The sequence below is a fragment of the Neomonachus schauinslandi genome, chromosome X, assembly GCF_002201575.2.
Source record: "Neomonachus schauinslandi chromosome X, ASM220157v2, whole genome shotgun sequence".
In the NCBI taxonomy this organism is placed as follows: domain Eukaryota; kingdom Metazoa; phylum Chordata; class Mammalia; order Carnivora; family Phocidae; genus Neomonachus; species Neomonachus schauinslandi.
This window is the reverse complement of record NC_058419.1, coordinates 36,471,048-36,493,870: the sequence shown is the minus strand read 5'-3', so window position 1 is coordinate 36,493,870 and position 22,823 is coordinate 36,471,048. Positions and strand designations below refer to the sequence as shown.

The window sequence follows — 22,823 nt, the reverse complement described above, 5'->3', positions numbered from 1 at the left end:
AAAAGCCTTACTGTGAAGCTTCTCAAGTTGTGCCTTCTCCGTCTACCATCAGGGTCTCTTTTGGGGCAGAAGGTGTTGTTGAACCAGTTACCAAGGTAGAGAAATGACTTGGGACTGGGGATGATGTTGAAAGGAGGTGGCAAGGTGCCGCCTTCATCAAAGTAACTCATCCAGAGTTTTGTCCTTGCAAACTTCCACTCAATATCGGCATGATCCTGTGAAAGAGAGAAGTTCAGGAATTTGGAATAGGAAACTGCAAAATGCACCCATGCCTCCTTCTAAAAGTTCGGCTTGCTTCTATAGAGGGCAATCTGTCAGTAGGTATAAAAATTCAGGGGCGCCTGGGTGGCTCAGTCGTTAAGCATCTGCCTTCGGCTCAGGTCATGATCCCAGGGTTCTGGGATGGAGCCCCGCATCAGGCTCCCTCCTCCGTGGGAAGCCTGCTTCTCCCTCCCCCGCTCCCCTGCTTGTGTTCCCTCTCTTGCTGTCTCTCTCTCTGTCAAATAAATAAATAAATAAAATATTTAAAAAAATTCAAATTACACATACCCCAGGACCCAGTAATCCTACTTTTAGAGATTTATCTGATCATCATACTTGCAAAAAGATGTATGCACAGGGTGGTTCACTGTTAGCACTGTAGCTTGTCATAGTGAAACAACTAGCAACGACCTAAATATCCAACAGTGGGAGCCTGCTTGAGTAAATGATGTTATGTCCACAAAATGGCTTGCAATATAGCTATTACAAATATAGTAGATCTATCACCATTTTATATATAGAACATATATATGTGTATATGCGCTTATCCATATATCTGTAAGAGTTCCAAGACCTGGAAGTGAAAAAAGCAACATAAAGCATCTATTGTGTACCACGATGCCATTTATGCACCCGAAGAACCCTTTATATGACATGCTTACATGTTCTAGACAGGTACATACCAAACTGTCAACAGTGGTTATTTTTAAGGAGTGGAATTGATGTGGGCAGGCTTTTTTTCTTTAAGACTTATTTATTTCAGAGAGAGAGAGGAGGGGTAGAGGGAGAGAACCCCCAAGCAGACTCCCTGCTGAGTGTGGAGCCCGACAGGGTGCTTCATCCCAGGACCCCTGAGATCACGACCTGAGCCAAAACTAAGAGTCTGACGCTCAACTGATGAGCCACCCAGGCACCCCGAGGCTTTTTAAAAAATTCCATATCATTGAGGTATGATTTCCATAGCATTAAATTCACACATAAAATTCACACACATCCAATTCACACATTTTAGGTTTTCCATGAGTTTTGACAAGTGTATATATCTGTGTAACCACCATCATACTCAAGATACACACACACACACTTTTCTAGGAGTTTTAAGACCTGAATGGACTGCTGTAACCACCACAGTTAGGACACACAACAGTCCCACCACCTCCCCCAAATTCCTTAGTGTTGCCCTTCTGTAATCAATCTCTCCCCAACCCCTAGCCCCTGGCAACCACTGCTCCATTCTCCAGCACTTTTATTTTTTTAAAAAGATTTTATTTATTTATTTGACAGAGAGAGAGAGCACAAGCAAGGGTGGAGGGGCAGAGGGAGAAGGAGAAGCAGGCTCCCTACTGAGCAGGGATCCCGACTCAGGGCTCGATCCCGGATGCCGGGATCACGACCGGAGCTGAAGGCAGACACTTAACCGACTGAGCCACCCAGGCGCCCCTCCATTCTCCAATGCTTTAGTTTGCCTCTTCCAAGATACCAGATACATGGAATCATACAGTAGATACCTTTTTGAGATTGGCTTTGAGATTTGTCCATGTTCCATTTTAGTGGAACATTTAATTCCAGTTAGGTAACATGCAGTGTTACATTAGTTTCAGGTGTATGATACAGTGATTCAACACTTCCCTGCATCACCCAGTGCCATGTGTCAGGTTTTTAAAGTTTAGCCATTCTAACAGACAAGTAGTTGGAGCTCATTATGGTTTTAAGATGCATTTTCCAAATAGCTACTCATGTTGAGCATCTTTTCATATGCGTTATATCGATATATCCTCTGTGGTGAAGTGGCTGTTCAGATCCTTCGCCCATTTTTATTGCATTGTTTTCTTACAGGTGAATTTATATATATATACATATATATATGTATATATATATATATATATATATATATATATGTATATATATACACACACACAAACACATACCTCAGAGATATTGCGGTCTTGGTTCCAGACCACCACATAGCAAATATCACAATAAAGCAAGTCAAATGAATTTTTTGGTTTCGTAGTGCATATAAAAGTTACGTTTACACTATACTGTCGTCTGTTGAGTGTGCAATAGCATTATGTTCAAAAAACAATGTGTACACTTTAATTAGAAAATACTTTAAAGATTTATTTATTTATTCTCAAGCAGACTCTGAGCTGGGCATGGAGCCCGATGTGGAGCTTGATCCCAGGACCCTGAGATCATGACTTGAGCCGAAATCAAGAGTTGGATGCTTAACCGACTGAACCACCCAGCCACCCCAATTAGAAAGTACTTTACTGCCAAAAAATGGTAACCATCATCTGAGCTTTCAGCAAGTCATAATCACTGATCACAGATCACCATAACAAATGTAATAATATTGAATATGTTTGAAATATTGCAAGAGTTACCAAAATGTGAGAGAGACAAAAAGTGAGCAAATGCTGTTGGAAAAATGGTGCCAATGGACTTGCTCGTCGCAGGGTTACCACAAACCTTCAATTTGTAAAAAAAACAAAAAACAAAAAACAAAAAACCACAGTACCTGCGAAGCACAATAAAATGAGGTTTGCCTGGGGTGCCTGGGTGGCTCAGTTGGTTAAGCCTTTGGCTCAGGTCATGATCCCAGGGTCCTGGGATGGAGTCCCACATTGGGCTCCCCGCTCAGCGTAGAGTCTGCTTCTCCCTCTCCCTCTGCTGCTCCCCCTTCTTGTGCTCTCTCTCTCTCTCTGTCAAATAAATAAATAAAATCTTAAAAAAAAAAAAAACAACCCATGAGGTATGCCTATATTCTGGATACAAGCTCTTTGTCAGGAATATGACTTGCAAATGTTTTTTCCCCAGCTGCATCTTGTCTTTTCATACACTCAATGGTTTCTTTCATAGAGCAAGCTGTATTAATTTCAGTGAAGTGAAATTTATCACTGTTGGACTGAGGATCTTAGTCCCTTGCTGGCTATTGGCTGAAGACTTTCCTCAGTTCCTTGCCATATGGGCTTCTCCATAGGACGGCTCATAACATGGCAGCAGGCTTCACTGTAGTGAATGAGAAGAGCCATGGTCTTCATGTACCCTACTCTCTGAAGTGACATCACTTCTGCCATGTCTCATATGTTAGGACTGAGTCCCTAGCCCACAGTCAAGGGAAAAAGATTGTATAAGGGTTCAGATGCCTGGAAGTGGGGATCAGTGGAGTCTGTCTCAGAGGCTTCTTACCGTATTGCTTCCCAGAAATTGAGAAACTGAATGACTGTAATCTTGAGTAACAAATCCTTTTCTAAGTCATGTGGTTTATAATTCCTGCTTTTGATAAAAGATAAGGCAAACCTAATCAAGTTGTCAGAAGATAGATTATTGAAATATTATTTTACAAAAAATCATTACATGACTTTTTGGCATGTAACTCAGAGTTCTAGAAAATTGAATGACAATGGCATAATAAAACTGTCCATTCACATATACTTATTGATATGAAAAGTTTTCTTAGCACTTAATTTTATGAAAATATAAAAATATAGTTGATGCTGAATTTTGTTCCAGAATATTACTTAATATTCTGTGGATATAATAACTAGTTAGATGAAAAACTCTATTCACCTATATAAGCAATTCATTTCCAATAAAAATGTATTTTTATGTCTTATTAAAATTTGTATTATATTTGTGTTCTTTTGAGGTGTTTTGTACTGCTAATCATGGAATCATAACTAAATTCAAAGGAAATGCTTTAACATTTATTGCCTTCTGGCCACAGGAAATAAAAAATTAAAATTTAATTTATATTTTTGTTATGAAGAACTCTTATAGAGTGATCAATAGTAATAAAATATTTAAAACAAAAATTTTATAGCATTAGGGTAAAATCCTGTGGGGATGTGAATGGAAATAAGAATGCAAGGAGAAAAGGAATGATGTAAACTTTCTGCCTTTAAGAAGATTTTAGCCATTTAATTTTAATTTTTTAAAGATTTTATTTATTTATTTATTTATTTGACAGAGAGAGAGAGAGAGAGAAAGCACAAGCAGGGGGGAGCAGGAGAGGGAGAAGCAGGCTCCCTGCTAGGGATCCCAATGCTGGTCTTGATCCCACGACTCTGGGATCATGACCTGAGCCAAAAGCAAGACGCTTAACAGACTGAGCCACCCAGGTGCCCTGCCATTTAATTTTTAAATACATGGTTATCAGTCGCAAATTGCTATGGTATTCAGATTTCATTGGATACATTTAAATGAGTGATTAGGTAGTTTTATTTTAAATGTCAGTATTTATCCTATTCTAGAAATTACATCATTTGCAATGGTTTAAACTTAGGATGACATATTTAGATGTCAACTCAAAAACATATAAAAGGATATATAGATTTTTTTCCCACCAAATTCATTAGAGAGTATGCTGGAAAAGCGCTTGAATGTCCTTGATGAGACCCGGGACTAAGACAGCTTCAATATATAAATTGCATATATATATATGCACACAATTATCGGTATAGTAACTATCACTGCCTTGAGAGACAATGGTGCTGTAGGCAAGCTGCCATGCAGAGGAGGACAGGGGTTCTTTCCACTACATTTCTGAGCCCATAACACCAGAAACAAACCTTGAATTTTCATTTTACCCTCTGATGGCCCCAAATAGCCAGTCTTTCATCCGCAGAATGTTTCTGTAGTTCTTGAAATGAAGTAGCTATTCAATAAGTATTTCTTAAGATGAACTGAGTCACAGTTTCAAACTCGCCTAGATATCCTGGTATCTAGAAATGCTCTTTTCTTTTTTTTAATCCCTATGTGAGTTCAGCTTTTTGTTTGTGTTTTAAACACTAAGAAGTTATGTCCCTTTTTTAAAAAAAACAACAGTTGTTTAAAATGCTGAGGGGAAAAAAAGGCATTCGATCTCAACAAAGAATAGAGTCATAAAGTGGGCCAAGTGATAAACCATAGACATCTTTGTGAGCTCAGGAGGCTTTCTGGTGTCCCTCCTTGCCCCTAGTCCATTTAGATGGAGGATATGATTTTGGCTAAGCAATTTGAAAACAGCTCAAGGACCCCCACTGCTACCTTTTCCTGCCCCTAGTACGCAGGTGAGCTCAGGTTGGGAATTTCTATGTACTAACTTAACAGAGAAGTTACTGCAAAGTACTGTCTCAGTAGTGCTTTTCCATTCATTCATCATGTATTAATTCATAGTGCACCTAACCTCCATTCTTTGGTTCCCATGTTGAGCAACGAGCTACTATATTCCAGGCATTGTGCTAGGTGCTGGGTAGAGAGAGATGACTGTCCAAAAGTGGTGGGAATATCACACAGGACATGATTAGCATACAGAATTAATGCCTGAAACCTGAAGATCTGGAAATAAGAGAGCACCTGGCAGGATTAAACTGTGTGAGCTGTAAAGTGATTAGTAAATATTCGTTCATACATTCATTCTCACTCATCAAATATATATAGACGCTAGGTGTTGGGATTGTACCAGTGAACAACAGGGACAAAAAGATGATTTGGCGTCTAGAAATCTGTTTTATTTTCAATCCTTGATCTAATTTGTATTGCAAGATTAGAGCTGTGGCTTGTGTAGTTGTATTTGTCTACAACTTCCCTGAATGTATGATGCCCAAAAGGTTTTCTTGCATCTGCACAGGGCTAGCCTTTCACCTTGTGTGATGGGCAAATCAGACATTGTCTTTTCCTTGCTTATTTTCAGTGTTTGGCGGCGCTGCGTTCTCCTACTCTCTGCCCTACCCTTTCTGCTCAACTATTACTCTTGAACATTCTCCAAAGTCAGCCCCTGGGAGTGTTCTTTTGTGGTTCTTCCTCTTCCAGACTTCCCCAAATTTTCAGGACTTTTGTGCTACCCTAATGTGCTTTTATTTATTTACTTTTTAATTTTTTAAAAAGATGTTATTTATTTGAGAGCGAGAGTGAGCAACAGAGAGTGGGCGAGCACACGCACAAGCACAGGGGAGGGGCAGAGGGAGAGGGAGAAGCAGACTCTCCACTGAGCAGGGGGCCCGATGCGGGACTCTATCCCAGGATCCCGGGATCATGACCTGAGCCGAAGGCAGACGCTTAAAGACTGAGCCACCCAGGCGCCCCCATAATGTGCTTTTAATGACACATAGATTTACATATGTGTTCTAGTTCACGTGTGTGCCATGCATTGCCTCTGAGATTGTCAGGTCCTGTAGAGCAGGCCAGGGCTTCTATTTATCTCCTTTCACTGACCCAGTGTAATGTTCTGTGACTGTAGAACACACCCTCAAATGTTGTTGACTAGCTCAGATCTTGAACACATGGCCACAGCAAGGTCAAATGCACATGTCTGTTCAATTTCACATTTCTCAACAAATCCAAGCTCAAGGTTCTTTGCCTTGCAATCAAACCACGAGGCCCATTTCTTACCAGCTTTTGACAAATTCTTATGCACGCTCTTAGATCTCCTGCCAGCAACCATCTTGCCCGAGCACATTGGAAAGCTTTATAACATAATGCAAAGGGAGAGCGGCAGGCAGAGACATAGCAGAGAAGAGCTAATAATAACCTTTAAAGAGAAAAGCTACTCCCAGGAGTCTTGGGCCCAATGGCAGGCTGGTTGCAGGGTGTTTTGGGTAAGGGATATTTTGGCATTTTTCTCACATTAACTAGTAGCTGCTTACTTCATTTGGGCAGAAGCCCCACTTTGTTTCCCTATGAGGGGAAGGCAACACACCCCAAACTGAAGCGAGAGAATTCACTTCCCTGGCATTTTGAGGGAAGCCGACCCCACTTGGAGTGCTTTCTTCACCTGGTAGAATTCAGGGCACGCTTCTCAAAGGTTGGTGTGCATATGGGGCATTTGTTAAAGATGCAGATTTCTGGACCGCACCCAATGCTATACATTGTATTGTGGTTTTGCCTTGGGGCTAAAAATGCCATTTTAAAAAGATGTAAGCATTTAAAATATATCATGGTTTTTGTAACTCCATTTTTGTTTGAATTCAGTTAAAAAAAATATACAGGAATCTTCAGAATATGGAAGTAGTCCAGGTCTCTTGGAAGCCCTGAAGTAGAGAACGTCCCCTCAGTGAGTATCGGCATTCCCCTCCATGCCCTGACCTCCAGGCTTACTGCGCGTGTGTGGTGGTCTAGCGGGGACTCAGTTCCCCAGCTCTAAAGAATCGGCAGTCCTCCTCTCTTCCCCAAGGTGGCTGGCTGGTTATGATAAGGAAAATCTGTGTCCTAAGATGGCCCACTGAGCCAGTGAGAGAGTCCCAGCCCCTGCCCCGGGGCTTTTTCGGGTTCTTCTCCCTGCTCTGCTTCCCACACGCACAAATCCGGGTTCCTCTCCCTGCCCCGCTTCGCGCATGCGCCAAGAGTGCCCAGTATGCATGCGGAAGTAGAAGTGTATAAATTGCCCCCTTTGTGCTCGGGGCTCAGACTTTGGAGACTACTGTCCTCTGAGCCTTACAGTGTTAAATAAACCTCCTATCCTCCAAGATCTCCGGGTGTCGCTTGGTTCTTCCGTAGGGCAATCTAGTCCAGGTTCTGTAACAGAATGTCCTGTTCCCATCACTCTGGGGCCTGCTGCGAGTGACGTTGAGATTGGTTTATCTACTTTAGAGCCCTTGTAGCAACCTCAGTTCAAGGGCACAAACTCAGCTGCAAAACATCGGGGTATAAAAGAGCGTCCTTCCTCCAGTGCCAACTCCCCGCCCAGCCGTTGTCCCCAGCATCCCTCGCACCCTAGTACTGATGCCCCCTCAATAGTCCTGTTAACCCTTCCCAGACTGCAAGAGCCCCCTCGTTGGGTGTTACAAACAGGTCCTTCTCCTGACCGAACATATGCAGTTGTCTAGTGGGCGGCCATTGTGTCTGTCCCTCCTCGCCCCTCCCCCACCCCGCCCCAGGCGGGAAACAGCTGCAAATCCCTCTCTGCGATTGCTAAGTGGTTGGAATTACCACTCTGACCACTCAGGGGCTTGGGGTGTGTTACTCTATTACTGGTTACCCAGCTGAGATCAAGAGTCAGATGCCTCAACCAACTGAGCCACCCAGACACCCCAGCGTAGGTAAGTTTTGGTTGAGGAATAGCACCTTACAAGTCTTTGGGTAATCTAAACTATGTAGATCATATGGAAACAAACCATGTTACTTTCTCTAGGCCTCCCGTTTATCACTGCAAAAAAAGAACTTGTGATAGATATCTCCAGGGGTCCTCAAAGAAAATAAGCTCTAATTGGACTCTCAGATCCTACTGAGCCCCGTTGCTGGAAGAATTGTCCCTCCCTACATCCTGACAAGGGGTGCTGGCTGTCATGACACCAGACTCTGAGATTTTGAAAACAGATTCCACTGCACACTTGGCCAGGCCTCTGTCGGCCCAGGTTTCTTTTCTACTTGTTTCCTTCAGCTTTTTCTGCTTGTGAAGAGACCTTTGCAGGGCTCTTGCGTTCAGCCGTGTAGGTTATACACTGCACAATTCTGGCAGCACCGTTCACAGCACATGTGGTGGTCCTGAAGCTCACTGAACTGTCTGTCCCCTTTTCTGGGCGTCTCCAGAAATGTAAATTGAAAGGAGACACAGATTGTTCTGCTTGCCTGTATCTTTCATTTGGGGAGTACAGGCACCTTTTCCTTTCGGAGGACAGAAGCCATCAGATGGTGGTGAGAGCTTTGGTTGGCTGAGCTCACCCTGCAGTTTTCAGAAATAACCAGGACTAATTCAGTCAGGCCTTCCATTTCTGAGCCTGGGCAGAAGAGAGAGGTGTGCCTGATCACGTGGGCACGGGAAAATCTACTTGTCTGTCCCCATATGCCTCACTTATCAGGACTTTACTTTGAACTCTCTAGACCACACTTCTTTTTCTTTTTCTTTTTTTAAGATTTTATTTATTTATTTGAGAGAGAGAATGAGATAGGAAGAGCATGAGAAGGGGGAGGGTCAGAGGGAGAAGCAGACTCCCCGCCGAGCAGGGAGCCTGATGTGGGACTCGATCCCGGGACTCCAGGATCATGACCTGAGCCGAAGGCAGTCGCTTAACGAACTGAGCCACCCAGGCGCCCCTCTTTTTATTTTTTTTAAAGATGTTATTTAGGGGCGCCTGGGTGGCTTAGTCGGTTGGGCGTCTGCCTTTGGCTTGGGTCGTGATCCCAGGGTCCTGGTATCGAGGCACACATCGGGCTCCCTGCTCAGCGGGGAGCCTGCTTCTCCCTCTCCTCCCCGCTTGTACTCTCTCTCGCTATCTCTGTCACTATCTGTCTCTCTCAAATAAATAAATCTTAAAAAAAATAAAGATGTTATTTATTTACTTGAGAAAGAGAGAGAATGAGTGGCGTGGGGAGGAGCGGAGGGAGAAGCAGCCCCCCTGCTGAGCAGGAAGCTGGACATGGGGCTCTATCTCAGGACCCCGGGATCATGACCTGAGCCAAAGGCAGATGCTTAACCCACTGAGCCACCCAGGTGCCCCTCCAGGGCACATTTCTATTTTCTGGATTGCTTCTTAACATCACCTGAGGAGTCACTGGCCCTGCATTCACCTTGACCTAATTGCTTGCCTACGGCAGCCTCTCAAGTCCTTGTAGAAAGAATGAATTAATGAATGAACAAACTTGCCATGTAGCCCCGGTCAAGTCTCAACCTTTGGAAGCCTGTTTCCTCATCCGTAACCCACAGATAATATTGCCTACACTCAAAAGTCCTCATGAGGATCAAATAAGACAATATCTGCAAATGTGCTTTGGGAAGTATAAAGCGCTATATTACTATAATTATGAAATCCATCATGTAGGCAGATCTCTTTTCAGTCAGATAATGCTTCCACCCATTGCCATAGAAATGTAATCTCCAAACACCAAACACTTGCAATGGATATAAATCCGCATTATGCATTTTTTAACATGGTCGACAAACCGAAGATCAGGGATTTCCTCAAGCTTCTCCCCGTCAATCAGTGAAAAAGTATGTGTTGAGTACCTATGATGTGTCCCACATGTTACTAAGCAGCAGGGGAATATAAAGAAAACCTAAAGCAGAGCCCCTGTCTTCAAGGAGCCTCAGTCTACAAAGGTAGAAAAGAGATACATATGGAAACAACTAGAACAGCAGTAGGCAAAGGATGGCCTGCAGGCCTAATCTTGCCTGCCACTTGGTTTTGAACAGCCTGAGATCTAAGAGGGGTTGTTACATTTCTAAGTGATTGAAAAGACATCAAAAGAAGAGTAATAGTTTTTACACAAAAATTATATGAATTTCAAATTTCCGTGCCCGTAAATAAAGTTTTATTGGCACACAGTCATGCCCATTTGTTTATGTAGTTCTATGGCTTCTTTGTGTTATAATAGCAGAATTGGATAGTGGTGACAGAGATCTTATTGTCCACAAAGCCTAAAATATTCATTGTCTGCCCTTTTGTAGAAAAAATTTGACCAACCCCTGAATAGAGGCCAAGGAGCTCAGCTTCGGTCAGCTTTGTCTGTTGCTCTGTCTTCACACTTTAAAATATTTTGTCACATGCATTGGGAATTCATGAATTTGCTCATTTATTCAGTAGATATTAAGTAAGAGCCACCTATGTGTCAGACACCCGCATCCTGGTTAAGGATGGAGGGACTCCAGCATCAAGTATCTTGCATTAGTTTTCTTTTATGAAATGTTTGAAATGAGGTATTAAGAGAAAAACCCTGTAGCAAAATCTCCTAGAAGATTTATTGGGTGCTAGAAACTTCTTTGTACCCCCAGGAATCTTTAGGGCAAGGTCAATAGGAATTTTGGTGGAGTTAGTTGAGAGGATTCTAATTCTAATAGTTCAAACCTTCTTTAATAATGTTGATTTTCTAATGAATGAGGGGATCTAGAACACTTTCTTTTCTTTAACTATGGGAGCTTCCGGATATGCCACATTTAGTAAGAGCAGCTTTGAGATAAATATATTTGTCATAAAGCTTTTGTGATGAACTCATAATTCTATAGGCCCAGGTACTTCTCTAGAAGGTCAAATCCCCAGGGGAAATCGGACACGAGAACAGAGGAAAGAGCAGAATCCTGTGACAGAAGACAGGAGGATAAGAAAGAAATACAATGACCCTTTCTCTTCAGTTTTACTCTTAGATCTCCTCTGTTTTTCTCTTTCAAACAAAAACAAATTTTCTTTGACAGCTGATGTAACGTAACTTTGCTGTCAGGCCTCGAGTGAAAGGCAGAGTAATGCAGCGGGTTGTTACCTCCGATGCTCCTTCTGGGTATTGTGACTTCTATGTTGTAGCTCAAGGACACCTCCTGGCCTGTGCTGTCTCTCACATGGGTTTGGGCTATAACATGGGGCTCCGATGACCACAGGAAGAGAGAGGCCTTATTAATATTAATCACTCCGAGCTCACATTTAGTTCCTCAACCTCAACTGCTCAGAAATCAAAGCTCATTTGTACCACTTAGCTTTCCAGTCAACTGACTCCTGGTGCCCAGAACAATGATAATGGGAACAAGCAGAAGCCAAGAAGAACCCCATTTCCCAACAATGACCTTTCAGCCATGGACCTTTGACTCATCCACAAATATGATTTGTAGCCAATGAAGAGAACATTCAGACCAGTCCATAGGGAGGCCAAGTCTTCCACGAGGAATAGTTCTTCCCGAGTCTCAGCTCTGAAATCATTGGAAATACAAACATGGTCATTTTTATGGACACAGATTGTCCATTGATGGTTGTTATTTTACAGAGTGGCTGAAGGCACCGTTGGCTTCGGGGACTGTTGCACAGACCTGATGATCCTTTGCAAAGCTGTGATGATGGTGACATTTTCCTTCAGTGCCTCTGATCTGTTTCCTTGTTGGTGTCCCTTCTGCAGTCTTCAGGTACAATTCCCTCATGGTCTGTCTCACTCGCTTGGCCCCCTATGCAAACCTGATCTCAGTAAGGGATCAGATTCATTTACACTGAGTCACAAGTGACCTCCTAACAGCTTAACACATATTTGCATGCTAACAGGTCTTAAGGTGAGCTATTTCTGGATGACAGCGGGAGGTTTGTGAATCCTCTGAGATTTTATGCTGCATTTGATCATGTCTGCTCATATGTGCATTTCTCTTGTCCATGTTTAACAGATGATCAAAGCAATCCATGGCCCCGAAAAAGTTAAAGGCAGTCTTCAAGGAAGAAAGGAAATGCAAAGAGAAATTTGAAACTGTGGTTCCGTGATTGTAGACCCCATGAGGACAGGGGTCTGTCTGTCCTGTTCACCTGTCACCTAATGTGTCTCCAGTAACAAGAATGTAGTATAGTATGGTGTAGTCTCTCAATAAATATTTGTTAAATATAAATATATATATATAAATATAAATATTTATCCATCCAAGAGATATTTATTATTAAGTGAATGGGTGAAAGAGTCCAGGACATCAGCCAGTAGATGGACAGAGGGATTCTTGGGGCATTAAGCCCATTAAGCCCTTCCTGTCTCTTGCATACTTGGTCTTGTTTGGTTTGAGTCACCCAAGAGAAGAGTCACCATGACAACTACTGATGTTCCTGCTGAACATCCAGGACAGGAGAATCTGGGATGCAGAGGGGCAGTACAGCCGTCTGCCCTGTCTGGTTGCCTTTTAGCACGGGGGAAGGAAACCCCACTTCCCTTCATTGCCTTCTTGCCGTCCTCCCCACCCCACCTCATCTTTGTTGGTGACCAAGATCATTACCAGGTAGTAGGCATCAAAGGCTGTTGCTGCTGTCAGAAGCAGAGACTGCCGCTCAGCAGAGACCTGCCAAAGGATACCTTTGGCATTTTGAGGTGAAGAGCTCCGTCCTCAGCAGATGCGGGCTCTCGGACCGCTGGCTGACAAAACCATGAGTGGACCTTAACGCAGAAAAACCGAGGAATCCATTTCTGTGTTAGACCAGCAGGGGGAAGGCCAGGCCCAGGCAAGATGCAGAGATCTGAAAAGTCAGCCTTTGGTGCCCCCTGCAGCATCCGCAGAGAGAATGCTCCTCTTCTCGAGACTTCCCTGAAGTCCACTCGCTTGTGAGGATGTACTTTCAAGAGAGCCTTTCGGCCACGCAAGAGCTCTCTGGGAAGCGACAGCATGAGAGGCCGATCCCAAGGCAGGATGTGTAAGTTGAATGAGGAATTCTTGTCATGCAAATGAGCTTGAGAGCGCTGAACTTTTTACCCTTTGTGGGTGTGATTATCTCAGGTGGGTTGTGTGATTGTTCATTGAGGAGGCTGGCAGTATTCAGGGCAGAGCTAAGAAGAAACTAGAAGTCTGAAGTGCGCACAGGCACACTGAAGGAGAAAAAGAGAGCCAGCGTGTGTGTGTGTGTGTGTGTTGGGGGGAGGGGGCAGGGAATCTTAGGGAAATGGAAGGCACTTAATCTCTAGAACCAAGGGAAAGACTCCTTAGAGGATAGTCCTCTGATTAGAAGTCAGGAGACAGTCCGAGTCAGTGAATCAAGTAGAAGGATAAAGCTGAGGGAGTCCAAGGTTGGGTGTAGGGTGGGGTAGGGGGGGTGTGCATCCAGGTCTGGGGAGTTGGAATGCAGGCAGGGAAAGGGGTGGGTATAGTATTGTGATTACTTTGGATTAGACACACCTGCCAGTGCCCTTATTAAGCGTGTGCCCTTGGGTAAGTCACTTTGAGCTCTGTGCCTCAGTTTCCTCGCCTATCAAATTGAATTAATAATAATACCTGCCTCACAAGGTTGTAAAAATTAAATGAGAAGATATGTATGAAAAGTGCTTTGTATCATGTCTGGCATATAATAAGTGCTCCATAAATGGTAGTTATTATTGATGGGAGTTATAATGATAATAGATTGAAAACAGTTGAATGCCTATCAGATTAATAAAGGCTGTCTGTATGCTAGATAGTCACTGCATGCTTATTACTGACTTCTCTAAGCCTTAGGGGACTGAGAAAGAGCTCAGCTCGGGCCTAGAGGTGGAGGCAAAAGGCTTGTCCGAGGTAAGGTCCATGTAAGGCAAGGCAGTTAGCCCAGGGTGCTATGCTGAGCCAGGTGGACAGCAGTATAAAGACACAGAATGGGGATGTGAGAAGCCATAAGAGCAGACCTCATCTTTTAAAATTATTTTTCTAAAGGCAGGCTCTGAACTCATCCAGCTCCTAGAGATACGATTCCCCTATATGTTTCTCTTCATTGCTGGGGCATATTCCCTATCGGCACAGGGAGGACATTATTCCCATTTGAAGATATTTTCTTTTAAAAGATGTTATTTATTTATTTGAGAGAGAGAGAGAGAGCACAAGCAGGGAGAGTGGCACGGAGAGGGAGAGGGAGAAGCAGGCTCCCCGCTGAACAGAGAGCCCGATCTGGGGCTTGATGCCAGGACCCTGGGATCATGACCTAGGCTGAAGGCAGACACTTAACCGACTGAGCCACCCAGGTGCCCCCCCATCTGAAGATATTTCCATTGGAAGTCAAAGAAGAGGAGGCAGAAAAGAATGAGGCCATCTCCTACACCCTTGTTGCCTTCAATCAACACCAGGCCGATCCTTGCTGATGTACAAACTATTTCCCTGCCAGAAATGAGATCTGAAAGCTATCCCCCCTTTTCTGTCTTTCCAAATTTGACCTTCAAGTCTCAGCCCCATCTGTCCTTAATAAACCAACCCCACAAAAACCTAATCAGAGACATACGGATAGGTTGGGGTACAGCCAGACAAATGGAAATCACTCTAGTTCTTTCAAGCAGAAAATTTAAAACAGGGATTAGTATGTTGATGATGGAAGAGATAAGAAGCCAAACAGGACAAACAGTGAGACAGCTCAGAATTTTCAGCTGAGCAACAACAGGAAGCCCCTCTTATCCCTAGAGTTGGAGGGACAACTGGAAGAGGTGGTGAGTGGTGTTACCAGAGCCAGTAACAGCCCAGCAAACCCTCCTCATGCTTCGAATCTCTGACATCTTCTTTTGTTACCAGCTGGAGAAAACTCTGCTTTTACAGGACGTATGTGATTAGATTAGGCCCATCTGGATAATCTCCCTGATTAGTAACCTTAATTACATCTGTAAAATCTCTTTTGCCACATATGCAATGTAATCACAAATGTGCCATCTCATCATATTCACAGTCCTGACAATTAGGGTGGGAAATCTTAGGGGAGCATTTTAGGATTCTGCCTGCCACTATGACATTCAGACTGTTTAATAAACCGACCAATCGGGGGCGCCTGGGTGGCTCAGTCTGTTAAGCATCTGCCTTCGGCTCGGGTCATGATTCCAGGGTCCTGGGATCGAGCCCCGTGTTGGGCTCCTTGCTCAGCGGGGAGCCTGCTTCTCCCTCTCCTCCCTGCTTGTGCACACACACACTCTCTCAAATCAATAAATACAATAATTTAAAAAAAGAAACTAACCAATGAGAATGTATACCAGCAATAGCACTGGGACAGAGGCGTGCAAAATACCTTTCACCTGCTGGATTGTGAGGTGATCTAGGGGCATCCCAGAGGGAACAGCTGGAGTGGCAGCTATTTACCAACTGGTATGGAAATATTTCAATGTCTTCACAACTGGGTGCTGTATCAGTGCATAGCAGTTGGTTATCTGCCTGGTTAGTGGGTTACAAATCATGGGTGTAGTGTGCGAGTTGTCTTCTCTGTGCTTTGAAAGTCTGAGGTTGGTCTCGGGTGACTGGGGGTGGGCAGGAAGACCACCTGCCCCCACCCTTGGCATTCCCGGGTGTGCGGTCTTCCGGCTTTGTTTACTGTTTTTGCAGTGCTGGGATTGTTTTGATGAATGTCTTCATGGGCATAGCTGTCTTTGGCAGTTGGAGACTTCATCCATTATCTGAGCCTCCAAATGCTGCCACCCCAAGGGAGATAATCAATTCTATGTATTTGGGCTCTCCCCAAGCCTTGCAGCAGATGTGGCTCAGTGAGGCAAGTGCTGTTTACTTAATCTCAGCTTTAGAGTGAACACTCCACAGTAGCCAGAGAAACTGAGGGTTCTTAGTAACTTGCCGCACGAGGCTATATCACACAGATCATTATAAGCCCCATGTTTTGTGAGGACCCGTCTCAGGCAAAAGAGATGCCCCTTGTAGGTGAGTTGGACGTAGGAATAGGTCCTAAGGTAAATGAATGTTGTAGGACTGGTCTGTCTCTCCCACCTCATATTTTCATAAGGGTGAATTTGATGAAAATGGTATCAAGGGCAACTTCACTTGATGGAACTGGGAGCATACACATGAGGAGCAGCAGTGACAAGGTGGATGTGTTGAAAGAAGTGTTACAGAGAGAAATAAGCAGCTTGAGAGAGAGAAGGATAAAGGGAGAAGAGGAAATTGATGATAATCACAAACAACAATAATATAAAATATGGCCAGCTTCACTTGATGATGCTGGCTGGGACCACAGAGCACACGCCTGGAGTGATCCTTGCTTCCCCATATCTTGAAGCTGACTATCTATGACTGCAGTGGAGCCTCCTCTGGCATAGAAATATGAATTTCTCAAGAGCCATATCTCTACTCCACCAGCAGCTCTGCATCCTGGGCAGAGCATTGAGAAAGAGCTTGACCTTTCAAGGGATTGCTATTACCTGGTGTTCCTGAGCCCTGTCTTAGGATGTACACTAAACATATTCCCAGTAAAGCATGTCAACAACTGAGTCTCCGCTTAGACTGAGTCAGCCTGTTGATACCTTTTGAAGTAGGAGAGATTTATCCTCAGTGGCTTCCCTTCTTATGACATTTCTTCCACATGAGGGCCCTTCTAAAAACTACATTGACTACAGAAGTGGAGATGTGGCGAGTGGAATCGAATCTACTTGCTGGTCTTTACTGCTCAGACAGATCCAGATATTTTTGGAATCTGGTTGCCCAATATCAGGACCCCACTGGATCCAGTTCCAAATGTTAAAGACACATAAACAGAAGATTATTTCCACCCTTCCTACCAAATGTCACTGAGCTCTGTGGGAGACACCACAGCCCTGTATTAGGTGACAAGAAAATCTCTTTGTTTCCCACTGCCATTAGGAGTGATCAGCTGCAAGACACCCAGGGAGAAAATGACAAGTGCCTCAGCATGAATATTGCCATCTTTGGCAGGGTAAGGGGATGTTAGGCATAGCAGTGGAAAAATAACCCCCTGAGATTTTAGGCCTGTCCCCTTTATACAGACAGACTTGGAGTGAGCATAGATCATTCCAGAATTCTTGGCCTGGTTGGGTTCAAACTATTGAGAGAGAGAAGTATAAAATTGAGTGATATTCCATTTCAAAAGCAGCAGATGGACAGCATTTCAGAGCTAGAAGAGACCTTGCGAGCTTAGCCTGTTCATCTAGACATCCAGACTCACAGGATGTCAGAACCGGCAGGGATATTAAAGACCACTGCATCAGACATGGCCAACAGGTGCAGGAAAAGTTGCTCAGCATCAGTAATCATCAGAGAAATGTAAGGCAAAACCACCAGGAGCTATCATGTCACAACTGTTAGAGAACAGCTATTATCAAAAAGATAAGAGGTAACAACAAATAATCCAATCAAGAAATGGGCAGAAGACATGAACAGACATTTCTGCAAAGAAGACATCCAAATGGCCAACAGACACATGAAAAAGTGCTCAACATCACTCAGCATCTGGGAAATGCAAATCAGAACCTCAATGAGATACCACCTCACACCATTCAGAATGGCTAAAATTAACAAGTCAGGAAACAACAGATGTTGGTGGGGATGCAGAGAAAGGGGAACCCTCCTACACTGTTGGTGGGAATGCAAGCTGGTGCAGCCACTCTGGAAAACAGTATGGAGGTTCCTCACAAAGTTGAAAATAGAGCTACCCTATGACCCAGCAGTTGCACTAATGGGTATTTACCCCAAAGATACAAATGTAGTGATCCCAAGGGGCACGTGCACCCCAATGTTTATAGCAGCAATGTCCACAATAGCCAAACTATGGAAAGAGCCTAGATATCCATCAACAGATGAATGGATAAAGAAGATGTGGTATATATATATACAATGTAATATTATGCAGCCATCAAAAAAAGAAATCTTGCCATTTGCAAAACATGGATGGAACTAGACGGTATTATGCTAAGCAAAATAAGTCAATCAGAGAAAGACAAGTATCATATGATCTCACTGATATGAGGAATTTGAGAAACAAGACAGAGGATCATAGGGGAAGGGAGGGAGAAATGAAACGAGACAAAACCAGAGAGGGAGATAAACCATAAGAGACTCTTAATCTCAGGAAACAAACTGAGGGTTGCTGGAGTGGTGGGGGGTGGGAGGGATGGGGTGGCTGGGTGATGGACATTGGGGAGGGTATGTGCTGTGGTGAGCGCTGTGAATTGTGTAAGACTGATGAATCACAGACCTGTACCCCTGAAACAAATAATACATTATATGTTAATAAAAAAATAAAAAATAAAATGAAAACTAAGAAAAAAAAAAAGATAAGAGGTAACAAGTGTGGTGCAAATGTGAAGAAAAGGGAACCCCGGTGCACTGTTGGTGGGAATGCAAACTGGTGCAGGCACTATAGAAAACAGTATGGAGGGTCCTCAAAACAATTAGAAATAGAACTATTCTATGTTTCAGCGATCCCACTTCTAGGTATATAGCCAAAGAAGAGGCAACCATCATCTTGAAGAAATATCTGCACTCCCATGTCCACTGTGGCATTGTTCACAAGAGACCAGACATGGAAACAACCTAACTGTCCCTTGACAGACAAATGGAAAAAGAAAATATGGTGTGTATATCTACAACAGAATATTCCTCAACCATGAGAAAGAAGGCAATCCTGGATGGATGCAACTGGAGGGCATTATACTAAGACAAATAAGTCAGGCTGAAGAAGGCCAGTATTGTCTGATCTCAGTTATACGTGGAATCTAAAAGAGTCAAATGCAGAGAGACAGAGAGTAGAAGGGAACTTGCCAGGGGCTGAGGGTTGGGGGAAATGGAGAATATTTGTCAAAGGGTACAAATTTACAGTTAGAAGTTGAATAAGTTCTGCGGATGTAATGTCCAGCATAGTGACTCTAGTTCACAATATTGTATTGTATACTTGAAAGTTGCTAAGAAATTTGCTCTCTTAAATATTCTCATCAAAATGGTCATTTATGTGAGGTGATGGATGTGTTCACTAACCTTATTATGATAAACATTTTGCAATATATAAGTGTATCAAATCATCACGTTGTACACCTTAAACTTACCCAATGCCATATGTCAATTATATCTCAATAAAGACCATCCATTTCAACCCTCTTACTTTTTGGATGAAGAAACTGAGGCCTACAAAGGGAAAGTAAGTTACTCAAGGTCACAGTTATAAATGACAGGACTAAGACTAGGGTCCCTGGTCTTCTAACTCCTAATATATTTTTTCACTATATGCCTCCACCTAGGTACCTAAGATCTAAACCATCCTAATGGATACTTTTATATTCTGATTTCTTTAAACTGTCCAGTGAGAGAAATTCTACAAACCTACCTAGGAGAATACATCTCATTGCTATTTATGGTTAGGAAATTTCTCCTAATAGATAACTTAAAAGCCTCCTGCTGCAGCATAAACCCATTCCTCTTTGGTCTGTCCTTAATTGAAATGGATCACAGAGGGGCACCTGAGTGGCTTAGTCGCTTAGTTAAGCATCTGCCTTCGGCTCAGGTCATGATCCCAGGGTCCTGGGATCGAGCCCCACATCGGGCTCCCTGCTCAGCCGGGGAGTCTGCTTCTCCCTCTTCCTCTCCCTCTGCCCCTGCTCATGTGCTCTCTCTCACTCACTCTCTCTCTCAAATAAATAAATAAAATCTTAAAAAAAAAAAGAAATGGATCACAGATGGTCACTATCACCAGAAATATTCACGAAATATGGACAATATGTGTGTATATCTATGTGTGTAAAAATGTGTGTATATTTATGTATATATTTATATGTATACTTTTATTTATATAACCAATAATTTAAGCTGCTTTTCTGTAGGCTAAATGATTCCTCAGTGGCAGACAAAATCTGAGAAATAGCATCAATGAAGGAAGACGAGAGTCAGGTCCTTTCATCTGTCTTCTGTGTTATAGCAAAAACTTTCAGCAACAGATAGACCCATGGGGGTGATCTAGCATCTTAATATGAACTAAGCATCCAAATCCACTGGTACCCAACTAAACAGGACCTCAGATAGCCAAAACTCCTTTGCTAATACTCCATTTCTAAATATGATAGGCAGATCATAAGAAAATACGCTAAGGTTAGATATTTACTTTGGCATCAAAAACCAGGGCAGGGCCTGGACCAATCCCCTGTCCTGTACCTTCACCATTTCTTGTTTAGGGTAATATTGCTGATCCAAATGGTAGCATGATGGTCAAAAAAAGATTCAGTGATTGACTCTACTAAAGAGTGTCTCACAGTGGAGTGTAATTACTCATATATTCTTGATCAAAAAATAGTCACTCTCTGTCTGAGAAGGTTGTCTTTGGCAACCTTTGGCTCAGTTTTGTGAGGAACATGTTTGCAGTGATGAAGGAGATAAGACCCTCCTGCCTAGAGAACCAGTCAGCTCAATCCACCCTGGAGATTAGTGGAGTGACAAGTTATAGCCAAACTGTGCTCAGACCTCCCAAGCTCTCCTTCCTAAGGCAAGAAAATGGATTCAGAGTTTTAAGGCTACCAGAAAGTCTTATTAACTAGAACGTCCTCTTCTAGATTACTGAGATTCCATGGACTCAGAGTCCGAACCGAGTTGCCTTAGAGAGAAACAATTCACTCTAACAACTGGAAAGTCTTATTAACTAGAAAGTCTTATTAACTAGAAAGTCCTCTTCTAGATTACTCAGATTCAATGGACTCAGAGTCCAAACCGAGTTGCCTTAGAGAGAAATAATTCACTCTAACAACTGGGAAAGCTAATGGAAAATACTTGATGCCGACACACTGCTTCATTGAACTTCCAGTGGGCTCCAGGCCAATGTGACCACTCCAGAAATGAAGTAATCACCCTTGTCAAGCAAAGCTACTCACGGCAATAAGCTGGTAGGAGTTGTTCATCATGGCAATCAGCATGTTCAGCAGCACAACTAGGGAGATGACGTTGTATGTCCCAAACATGGTAGCTCCCACAAACTCTGTGAACTCATGTCTGGCTTTCACATTGGTGACATAGAGATTTAAAAGGCCGAAGACAGACCAGAAGAGAGACTGGAGGGTTTCGAAGAGCCTGAAAGAGGTCGAAGAGCAGGTTAGTTAATACTCTAGGAAGGGCAAGAAAAATAGACAGAAAATGTGAAGGGATCTGCTTAATAAGGGGCCTGTCAGATTTACGTCCCAACAGGGAGACTATGATGTCACATGATTTTGGTCTCTTTCCCCACACAAACCTATCAGGTGGGCTCATTTGTTTGTTACCGCTTCTGTCTCTTAGGCTTTCCCCTTCCGCCTGGAATACCTTCTCTCTCTTCTCAGTCTACACAGAGCCTATGCTTTTCTTTTTTCTTTTTTTTTTTTTTTTTTTTTTTTTTTTCTTTTTTCTTTTTTAAAGATTTTATTTATTTATTTGTCAGAGAGAGAGCGAGCACAAGCAGGGGGAGCGGCAGGCTCCCCGCTGAGCAGGGAGCCCGATGTGTGCGGGGCTTGATCCCAGGACCCCGGGATCATGACCTGAGCCGAAGGCAGACGTTTAACCGACTGAGCCACCCAGGCGTCCTGAGCCTATGCTTTTCTAAGAGTTATTTCCAGGGCTCCTTCCTTTGCCAAACTTTCTCTTTCATCTTGAGACCATGTGATTTATCACCTTTCTAATTACATAATGGCAGTAAATGAGTAGTTAAGAATATGGTGCTTGGGTTAGAAATCTCAGCTCTGTCATTTGCTAGCCGAGTGAATGTGAACAAGTTACCATTTCTGATACTTCTTTTGTGGTTCTGACAGGGCCCAGCGGGGTGCTAAGCTCAGTGGAGGAGCTTAGGGATCCTTGAATTAACACACTGTGTAGATTATTTTTTTTTTAATTTTTTTTTTTTAAAGATTTTATTTATTTATTTGACAGAGAGAGACACAGCGAGAGAGGGAACACAAGCAGGGGGAGTGGGAGAGGGAGAAGCAGGTTCCCCGCGGAGCAGGGAGCCCGATGCGGGGCTCGATCCCACGATCCTGGGATCATGACCTGAGCCGAAGGCAGACGCTTAACGACTGAGCCACCCAGGCGCCCCTGTGTAGATTATTTTAAACGATATGTCAACTAACACTCACTGAGAACTTACTATATATAAACATGTTAAGCACTTTTCCATACATGATCATTATTATCCTTATAAAAACTTTATTGTTATGGCTGAGGAAGCAGAGATTCAGAGGTCACTCAGCTCTAAGTGCTGAGCCAGAATTCAAAATCCAAATCCATCTCACCTTCTCAAACCACTGCATTATGTTATATTAGATGGCTTCACAAATTATTGTTTCCTCTCCTAGTCTCCAAATATGTAACTTTGCAGTATGTTTTCGGTGTCTAGGGTTTATTTGGCCTCATACTCAGAAGTCTGTGCAGGTAGCAATAAAAGGCAGCCAGCTCCGGGTGGCAGAAATCAACCATTTCTCAAGCTCACAGATGAGGGGCAGAACATAAGAAATGTTACTTT

At 43.2% G+C, this 22,823-nt stretch overlaps 1 protein-coding gene across 1 annotated transcript in view; it reads right to left on the bottom strand.

The window, feature by feature from the left end:
- TRPC5 (transient receptor potential cation channel subfamily C member 5) overlaps positions 1-22,823 on the bottom strand; it is a 126,844-nt gene that overhangs the window by 5,744 nt on the left and 98,277 nt on the right. The window contains exons 6-7 of the mRNA XM_044911780.1: positions 21,211-21,406; positions 12-215 (exon numbers count right to left, since the gene is read on the bottom strand). Of these exons, the coding sequence (XP_044767715.1) occupies positions 12-215; positions 21,211-21,406 (400 nt within the window). The remainder of the gene's footprint in view (positions 1-11; positions 216-21,210; positions 21,407-22,823) is intronic.